We start from the raw sequence: 9,110 nt of genomic DNA, 5'->3' as shown, positions 1-9,110 counted from the left end.
GCTCTTTTCTACTTGTAGTATCAAAAGGGTGTCATTAAACATAAATATCCTTAAAAAGCCTAGAGTAAGTGCTGCTTTAAACGCCACCTGATTGTGCATAAAATTGTATATACTTACGTTAGCATGTTTTTTTAGGTTCCACAGATATTAAAGGGTGATAACTCTTCAGAAATATGCCTGTGTTCTGGTACGGATGCAGTAAAAGTAGGAAGAGATTCGATGCCAAGATGTACAGACATATCAAGTATCACAATGATCAACCAGGAGAGTATAATTGAAAATGATCAATCTCCTGAAATAGCAGCATCTGATATAACTAAAGACCAAATAATGGCTGGAACATATGGAGTTAAAGGTGTGAGAGAGGCACTCAGTGAATTTGACTCCCAAATCATGAGCCCTGTGATGGACATGTTGGAATACCAGAATGATGCTCATTGTATGGATGCTTCAGGAAATGAGGAAAGCTGTGCCCTGCCAGTAGAGCTTCTTACGGCACTAAACTGCTTGCCAGAATCTTTTGCAGGGTATGGTGACCAAGTAGTGGGAAAGGAAAGTGTGCCCAGCACTGGAGAGAAACAATTGACACCAGACCAAACAGATGATTGCACACAAATAACAGACACAAATTTCGAGCCTAAATTTCATTTGGAGCAACATGAAGAAACAGAAATTTCAGCAACAACCAAGTTATCATGTCATTCAGAGCAACAGGTGTATATGATTTAAATTTTAAATTTATATTGACATTATGTTTCTCTTAAACCATCTTATGGGCCAATTTTCTTAGCCATTTTGCTTTGTTTATAATATTCTTAGGTCAGCAGTGTCTATTTTAATTACCATTTCTTATTGTTTAAAGATGTATAATGTCCTATGAGATATCAGCTTCTCTGTTAGCATAAGCATATTGACCTCTTCCCTATTCTTTTGTATACTTTATCTGTTTATAAATCCATCATTATTGTAGTATCTAAGCAAACCTAAAAGGTTTTAAAAATAGAATTAAACCAACGTTTCCATTTGTTAACATAGACATATGCTTATGTGTATTTGCATATGTGTTTCTAGAATTAGTCCCTGTGTATGAAAGCTTTATCTTCTTTTGTGCAAGTGTATAAGCAGATTGCAAAATAGATGCTTTGCAAACAGTTTGTGAAATTGACCTCAGATAGAAGCAATTAAAATATCAGGACTGAGGCTGGGATTACCACTGTTTCTTTGATTCCTCTGTATATGTTTGTTTAAAAATTTGGCTGGTCTGTATCTCTAAGGCTCAGACCAGGGATATTACATATTTTTTAAAATCTATATGCACATTGTCAGGCTATAGGAAACATGTAAAAAGCCCTCCTCCATCCCAGTTAAAAGTCAAATCTGACACCCAACATTAACCCAGACAAAAGGACCTTTTGGCCCTTTGGAAGAACCTGTGGCTGAGACCATAGAGAATACCACCCACCAGAGTTTAAAATAATGGACTGGATAACCCAGTGGTCTAAAGTAGTATTAGTTTCAAATATAATTTCAGAAGCGTTGCAGCAAAAATAAACAGGATTCTTGTGGTGCCTTTAGACCAGGGATGGGGAACCTTTTTTCTGCCAAGGGCCATTTGGGTATTTATAACATCATTCGCAGGCCATACAAAATTATCAACTTAAAAATTAGCCTGCTATATTTGGTCAAACATTTAGCCAAGAGGCATGACCGGAGACGGCTCCGAGTGTCTGCCATGTAGAGCAACTCGCTTTTGAGCTCTGCCGTCCCCAGCTGGGCCCAAGAGATTCAGCCAGGGCAGCAAACACAAGATGGAGTGAGCGACAAGCCGCTCGGGGCTTGTAGGCAAAGGAGCCCGGTCCAGTAGCGCCCCGATCCGGCACCTTCCCGCCCTACACGTTCCTGTCTTTTGCAGGACTTAGAGGTGAAAGAACCAGAAGGGAGAGGGACAAGTCCCAAGCAGGCAGCTGCCCAGATGACCCCCCCCCATGTGGGCAAGCAGGCAGGCATCCAACCGGTGGTATACTCGCCCACCTGGTGGCACAGGATGGTCTGTTGCACCAGCCAGGCGTAGCCGTCCAGCCGCATGCTGGAGTTGCCCCTGTTTCGCATGGTCGGGGCCGGATTCTACTGCGGCGGCAGCTTCCTAACCCCTTTCAGCCTGGGAACCCCTCCTTAAGCAACGGCAGAACTGCGTCTCCTTTTTGTTGGTGTAGTATCGCTGTTTTCAATGGGGCTTCCCCCCCTTTCCTATTTTAATTTAAAAATAGCCCCTTTCCCCCAGCTGCAGCAGTGAAACGTCCTTGGAGTCACTGCCACTGCCACGCCGTCCTCGGCCGCTGCAGCTCTCAGGAACGGGCTGTTAGAAAACCAAAAAAACCCCCAGCAGTGTCAAGAACCATGAATGCAGGAAGTACAGGATGAAATGTAATTATGTAAAATTTGAATCTAATTGGGAATAAATGCAGAGACCATTAACTACTTATAGCCCCCTCCCCCCAATGGCCTGGTTGAACCAAGGTTTAGGGTCCTTATTTCATTATAGCTATTGCTATTATAACAAAACCTATGATTCTCATTCATCATAGGTATTAACTAGCTAGCATTTTACTGGTTATTTTTGTTGCAACAAAATTGTAAGTAGGGCACAGGATGCTTCATGAGGACAAAATTAGAGAACTATTGACAGATACAGCAGTCTTGCTTGTCTGTATTAGTGTGAATGACTCAACCCATTCTGAGAATGGATTGATAATTACTATGCAATATTTATTGCTGCATGCTATAGTGGGTGGGCCCTGACCTGGATGGCCCAGGCGAGCCTGATCTCGTCAGATCTCAGAAGCTAAGCAGGGTCGGCCCTGGTTAGTATTTGGATGGGAGACCACCAAGGAATACCAGGGTTGCTGTGCAGAGGAAGGCACTGGCAAACCACCTCTGTTAGTCTCTTGCCATGAAAATCCCAAAAGGGGTCGCCATAAGTCGGCTGCGACTTGACGGCACTTTACACACACACATAGTGGGTGGAGGCTAATGGAGTTATCCCACCAATCTTCTATATCTTTTCTCATGTAGGCCCAACTAGTATACTTTACTGTTGTAAGGTCTTTTGTTTAGCCTTGGGCCTTTGAGTTTGCCTGTGAGATCCTTACCAGCTTGGATAGGATTATTTATTTTCCCTGTCACTTCCTGCAAATGGAAGTCTATCATAGTAACTGCTATTCCCAGTCTTTAACTCTTAGATACAACTGGGGTTAAGGATACAGGGCATTCAGGGATCTCTGGGGCTTTGACAAGGTTAGTAAAAGTTGCAACTTTTGCTAAAGAATTCACCTGATTATTCCAGTAGACAACTTTTCTTCTTTTTTCTTTTCTTTTCTTGGTGTGATACTGTGAGAGTGGCCCAAGTCACTCCAGTCCTTTCTTGAATGTATTCAGGTCCATTTATCTGAGTGGGCCATTGGGTGACTATCAACTGCTGGCATTTGTTGCTGTAGCCAAACAGAAGGCCAGATGAGTACTATGCAGGCAGACTGATCAGCAGCTGTATGTATGGTGAGGAGGGCTGCAGGCAATCATACTGTAAAATAGCTTCTGTAGCTTCCACCTCTGCAGCCTGCACAGAGTGGGGGCAGGATGGTCATGAAGATCCCTCCTGTCATTAACTTTTACAGCTACAGAACCTGATTGAAGATTTCCTTGATGGTAGCTGTTGCATTTTTTTTTTTTTTGCTTAAATTCAGGGAGGGGCTTTCCTCAAACTTGTAAAAATGCCTTGAATTCAGACAGGTGTGCCTCTCCCTCTGTGATTAAGCCATGCAGGGCGGGGGCTGCTTGCTGCTCACTTTTAAATTCTGCTCCTCTGCTAATCCATTGGACAATGCAAGAACCTGACCACCCAGAATTTTTCTTAAAATTATATATTTTAGGAGGGAGTATGTCATTTGAATTATAATTCAAATTGTGTATTTTAATACTTGAGGTACCAAACTAAGGCCAGTGTGATGGTGTGGTTAAGAGCAGTGGTTTGGAGTGGTGGACTCTGATCTGGAGAACCGGGTTTGATTCTCCACTCCTCCACATGAGCGGTGGAGACTAATCTGGTGAACTGGATTTGTTTCCCCACTCCTACACACGAAGCCAGCTGGGTGACCTTGGGCTAGTCACACTCTCTCAGCCTCACCTACCTCACAGTGTGTCTGTTGTGGGGAAGGGAAGGTGATTGTAAGCCGCTTTGATTCTTCCTTAAGTGGTAGAGAAAGTCGGCATATAAAAACCAACTTTTCTTCTCCTCCTCCTCTTTCTTCTCCTTCTTCCCCTTCTTCCTCCTCTTCTTGCTGTTCTGTGGAGTATGGAAGTGGTTGTCTAGACTTCTAGCTATCCATTTTGCTGCTGGTTCAAAGTGTTTCCCATGCTCATCTGTGAAGTAGCAAAATGAATTGCAAAGGGGAGTGCTGGGTTGGGGTGTGCTAGGGAAAGGAGTGCCTCTGAATATGGCCTGATAGGAACCAGGCTCAATCCATTTTTAACCATTTCCTGTTGTAATTGCTTTCTGTTACCAGCATACCTACAAATTAGTCCTTTCAGAACATCAGAGCATCTTGTCTTCTGACAGACCAGCCATTTTAAATGAAATCAGTTCATCTGAACAAACTAGCCAAGAAATGTCATATACATTAAGGAAATCCACCAGGAAAAGAAGATATACTACTGATGGTGTATATGCTACTTTCAATAGTCACAGATTTCTAGAAGGATCGTATCAGAAGAAACAAAGTTATAAGGCTCGAAAAAGACCTCCCTCTAAGAATTCTGAGTACGCTATGCAATTTGATTATGGTTAATGGAAATAAAGATTACATTGAAGATAATTTGTCATTATAAAACTTATGTTCTAAAAAGTACAATTCTTAAATGAATTTTAAGTAAAATTAGTAGATGGCTGTTATTGATTGCCATGATGGGGGTTTTTTTGTTTGTTTTTACTAATGCTAATTTGTTGATCTCTTTTAATCATTCTTGCTTTTATCTGAGAAACAATTGCAAGATACAATTTTTTGCAAGGATGTCTTGCAACAGACAAATCTTTCAAATAAACAAAAAATTAATAATTTGCAGAATATGAACAGTGCAGTCCTGAGCTGAGTCATACCTCCTAAGCCCACTGAGGTCAATGGCTGTAGAAGGGTGTAACTCTGTTTAGGAGAACACTGTAAATAGTCTCAATTTTTATTTGAAATGTAAAATCATAGAAACTTGATCACATTGTTTTTGTGTGGAGAATATTATTTTGGTAATTTACAACACTCTGTCTGCAGAGCATGTGAATCTGGCCTTAAAGATAAAGGGGATCAGCGTTCACAGCTGAGAATTGCATCATCCCATGGTTCATTGTCATATATGAATGGCAGAGTTGAGCAAATGAGGAAAAGCCAAAGGATTGCCAAGAAAAATTGTAAGTGATGCTTTTATAATCTAATCATCTGAAATTTATAACCAGATGTCCATAACTTGTCTCTTAATATATCACTTTGGGAGAGTGCCTCCCATTTGTGAAGAACTGTAATGCTCCTTTTCTGTGTGCTTCTGTTTTTGCTCATATAAGCAGCAAGGCAGACCTTTGCTAACTTTGGTTCAGGCCGGTGATGTTGTAAACCCTAAGCAGGCCCCAAGCTGGAATGTCATGCTGACTCCCATTCCCTCCCTACCTCTCTCCTGCTTCCCCTGGCCTTGGCTTCTGTAGATTGCAATAACGAGCTTCTTGGGACCTTTTGATGTTCTTGTGCAAGGCATGGCCTGACACGGTTATCTCATGGTTCTCAAAACATGTAACTGACATCTGCTGTGTAGAATTGGTTATAGTCTTGCCCTTTTGGAAATGCTAGCACTTGCAACTTTGACCCTGTAGGGCCTAGTCATACCTGAAGCGTTCAAATAAACTTACCTGTTTCTGAATGGTCATCTGAGCAAGTGATTTTATGGAAACTGCCCAGGGGGGCTGGAAAGCCTTACACCATTCTTGTGACCATTTACAGCTTTAACTCAAAAGTCTACATCCAGCCTTTAGAACTCTCTGCTGTTCTGTAGGAAATTATTTCAGCTGTAAGAATCATCAGGGCAAGAAAAGGCTTGAATTGGTTCTAAACTGAGAACGAATGCAAGGGACACGTTTTTACTCTTGCAGTTTACAACACTAGTCTGACGTCCCTCTCATGTCTAAAAGCCACACCCTCATGATTCCTAGTCATACTTGAAGGGGAATCCCAGTTCATGCTTCCTACTGGGCTTGAACATACTTCCTCAATCTCTACGTCTGCCCTTAGAGCTACTTCTCAACTACTCTAAAGAGAAAATGTGGACCACATTATTTTCTTACAGCCCATTCCTGAAACCTGCAGTGGCCGGGGACAGCCTGGCTGCGCTGCCACCACTGCACCTCCACAGAGGTTTCGCGGCTGCTGCAGGTGAAAAAAAAGGGTATTCCCCCCTATTTTTTTTAAAGGTGAAAAATGCCCCATAGAGAACAGCGACACTATGCCAACAAAAAGCTGGCGCAGCACCCCTGTTACAAAAGGGGGCGTTCCCAGACTGAAAGGGGTTAGGAAGCAGCTCCACCTCCTGGAACACTTCCCAGGACACCGACATGAGGACTTGCACTGGCAGGATGCCAGCGAGAGGCCAAGCCGGAGTCTGAGGGACGTGCTGCCAATGCCATCCAGATGGCGCAAGCGGCACTATGCCACGTCCGTGTCAGTTTGCATGGCGCAAGTGGTACGGATGCTGGCATTGGGGTGACGTTGCCTCCTAAGGAGATTTGGCCCCCACCTCAGGAATGCTGTCAAAAAATCCATGATAGCTATTGGAACTGTACAAAAAACTTCACATATAACAAGGATAGAACAAATTTTTCCTTCTTTCCTTTATGGGTACATGCTGCAAAGTGACCAAGTTCACAAGGAATTTGGGCAAGTTGTGTTCCTGGAGGTCTGTGTTAGGAAAATTCCCAGGTGTACACAGGCCCAGTTTGGATAGGAGAGTTTGGATAGGAAAAGGGATTTTAGCCTCTACCCCACTCCCATCCCGCCATTTTCATGAGCTGAAATGACCCTGGGAAGCCACTGTTTGCCACATTGGGGAAACATATGTGTAGCCATCAATACATGTAATTGTCTTCAATGGTCAAATAGCTCCATGGGGTCATTTCAGGTTGGGAAGATGGCATCCAAGTGTGGGGTAAGGCTGAATCCCCATCTTCTCATATACAGTGGTCCCATTACAAATTAAACCCACACATACCTGGGAATTAACTTTCCACTGGGAATGGCCAGAATATGTCCATATTCAGGTGGGGGACATGTGAAGTTTATCGTCGGTAAATCAGCTGCTAGTTGGGAATAGGCCTGCTGTATTCACCTGCATACAATTTAAAATTCCAAACATCTTATTTTCAACATGAGAAATGCAAGTACAAATTGAAAGCATAACATTATAAAGCAATTTTGATACTCATGCCCAGTGTTTCCTTTTTCACTCTTCATTTTGGTTTTGGTACTATAAACTTGCAAGTATCAAAATGTGAGTCATTGTAAATTAAGGGCTCAATAGATATATGTCAAAATTTGCAACTTGCCATTCATGTGAAAGGGGTTTCTATGTTGTTGATTTTTATGCTCTGCTGAAGATTTTGTGCATTGATTTTTTTGGTTATGGTTTTATACAGATATGGTATAATATAGCAGTAGAAAGGAAAATGTCTGAAGAAATATATTTTATCAATTTTGCTACACTTTAAATATATAACTCACATTATCAGTAATCACAGGCATTAAAACTATAGGAATTTCATGATGCAGCAATAACGTTGAGTAAAGACCAGGTTTTTACAAACATATTTTCTTCTGCCGTCCTTCCTTCTCTTACATATTTTTTAATTTATCCAAGAAAGCACGACTAAGTAGTTTGTTCCACTGTTTTTAAATGTCTTCAACATGTGACATAAATTATTCTGCCTGTCTAACTGTGTGTGCAGTTAGCTCATTATCTTTGCTTTCAAGACCTTCCTGTATATGTCAACTGGAACAATAGAGGTTCTAAATTGAAATTCTTCAGTTATATTTCTGAAGTGTTCTTTTTTTAAGCTAGTCGAGCAGCCGATGAAGATTCCCATTAACAAATGTTCTTTGTTTAAAATCTTTTAAAGCAGACCTTACATGTCAGTCAAAGAACTGTACTTGTTTCTTATTGAATATTTTGTGTCTCAGGGAAGCAAACCACTTCTAAGAATCATTTCAATGACTCAGCATCTAATTATATATCACTTTCAAGTATTAACAGAAGAGATATTTTTGGTCAGACATTATTGCATAGAGCTATTATACAAGATGACATAGATCGTGTATGTGCAGTGATAAAAGCTGGTGCAAATGTTAATGCTAAAGACTATGCAGGTAAGTTCTACCTTTAATGTAAATGTTAAAAAGCATAAAACATATGTGTGTGTGAATATAATTTTGCCATAATGGTTTATGGCAACTTCCATAAAGTGGTATGAAGGAGAGAGTATCCACATGGATACCCACCCCCAACCACTGCTGAGGTTTCCCCTGTAAAACAGAGAAAGATGGGTTATCTTTCCCCCTCTGGTTTAAATGGAAAGCCCTGGGAAATTGGAACCTCATGTGTTCACAATGAGCACAACATCGTGTGGATATATGCATTTAATCTGGATTTCATGCTTTCCATAGTGGGAAAAATTCTCATGTGGAAGGAACCTTCATTAATTAGGGTTCTGTGAACTTATTAATTCATTATTAATTAATAATAATGAACAAATAAAGAGAAGTAGGTACAGCTCAAATGCAGACAGCTTTTTCTCAGTTTTTCACAAGCAGGTATTTCCCACTTATTCTGAAGCTACAAGTCTGAAGAATTTGACTAACACTCACTCTTGTTTGACTATAAGAAGGGTTTCACTGTAGACTTCTGTAAAATTGTTATGGGTCCTAATCTAGAAGTCCTGCTTTCACAGTCTGTTCCTCTCCAGTAGTGGGAAAAAACATGAAAAAATATCCCATTATAAACACGTTATCTCATCAGAGAGGAAACATCTATTC

The 9,110-nt window shown here is 41.2% G+C and overlaps 1 protein-coding gene across 1 annotated transcript in view; it reads left to right on the top strand.

Moving 5' to 3' along the window:
• The first annotated feature begins 6,531 nt into the window (after positions 1-6,531).
• The window catches only part of ANKRD31 (ankyrin repeat domain 31), a 40,071-nt gene continuing 37,492 nt past the window's right edge, over positions 6,532-9,110 (top strand). Inside the window, exons 1-3 of the mRNA XM_056849023.1 lie at positions 6,532-6,768; positions 7,185-7,230; positions 8,259-8,444. Coding sequence (XP_056705001.1) covers positions 6,532-6,768; positions 7,185-7,230; positions 8,259-8,444 — 469 coding nt within the window. The remainder of the gene's footprint in view (positions 6,769-7,184; positions 7,231-8,258; positions 8,445-9,110) is intronic.

The sequence above is a fragment of the Euleptes europaea genome, chromosome 4, assembly GCF_029931775.1.
Source record: "Euleptes europaea isolate rEulEur1 chromosome 4, rEulEur1.hap1, whole genome shotgun sequence".
Classification (NCBI taxonomy): domain Eukaryota; kingdom Metazoa; phylum Chordata; class Lepidosauria; order Squamata; family Sphaerodactylidae; genus Euleptes; species Euleptes europaea.
Note: the sequence above shows the minus strand (reverse complement) of the source record. Positions and strands in the feature narration are given on the sequence as shown.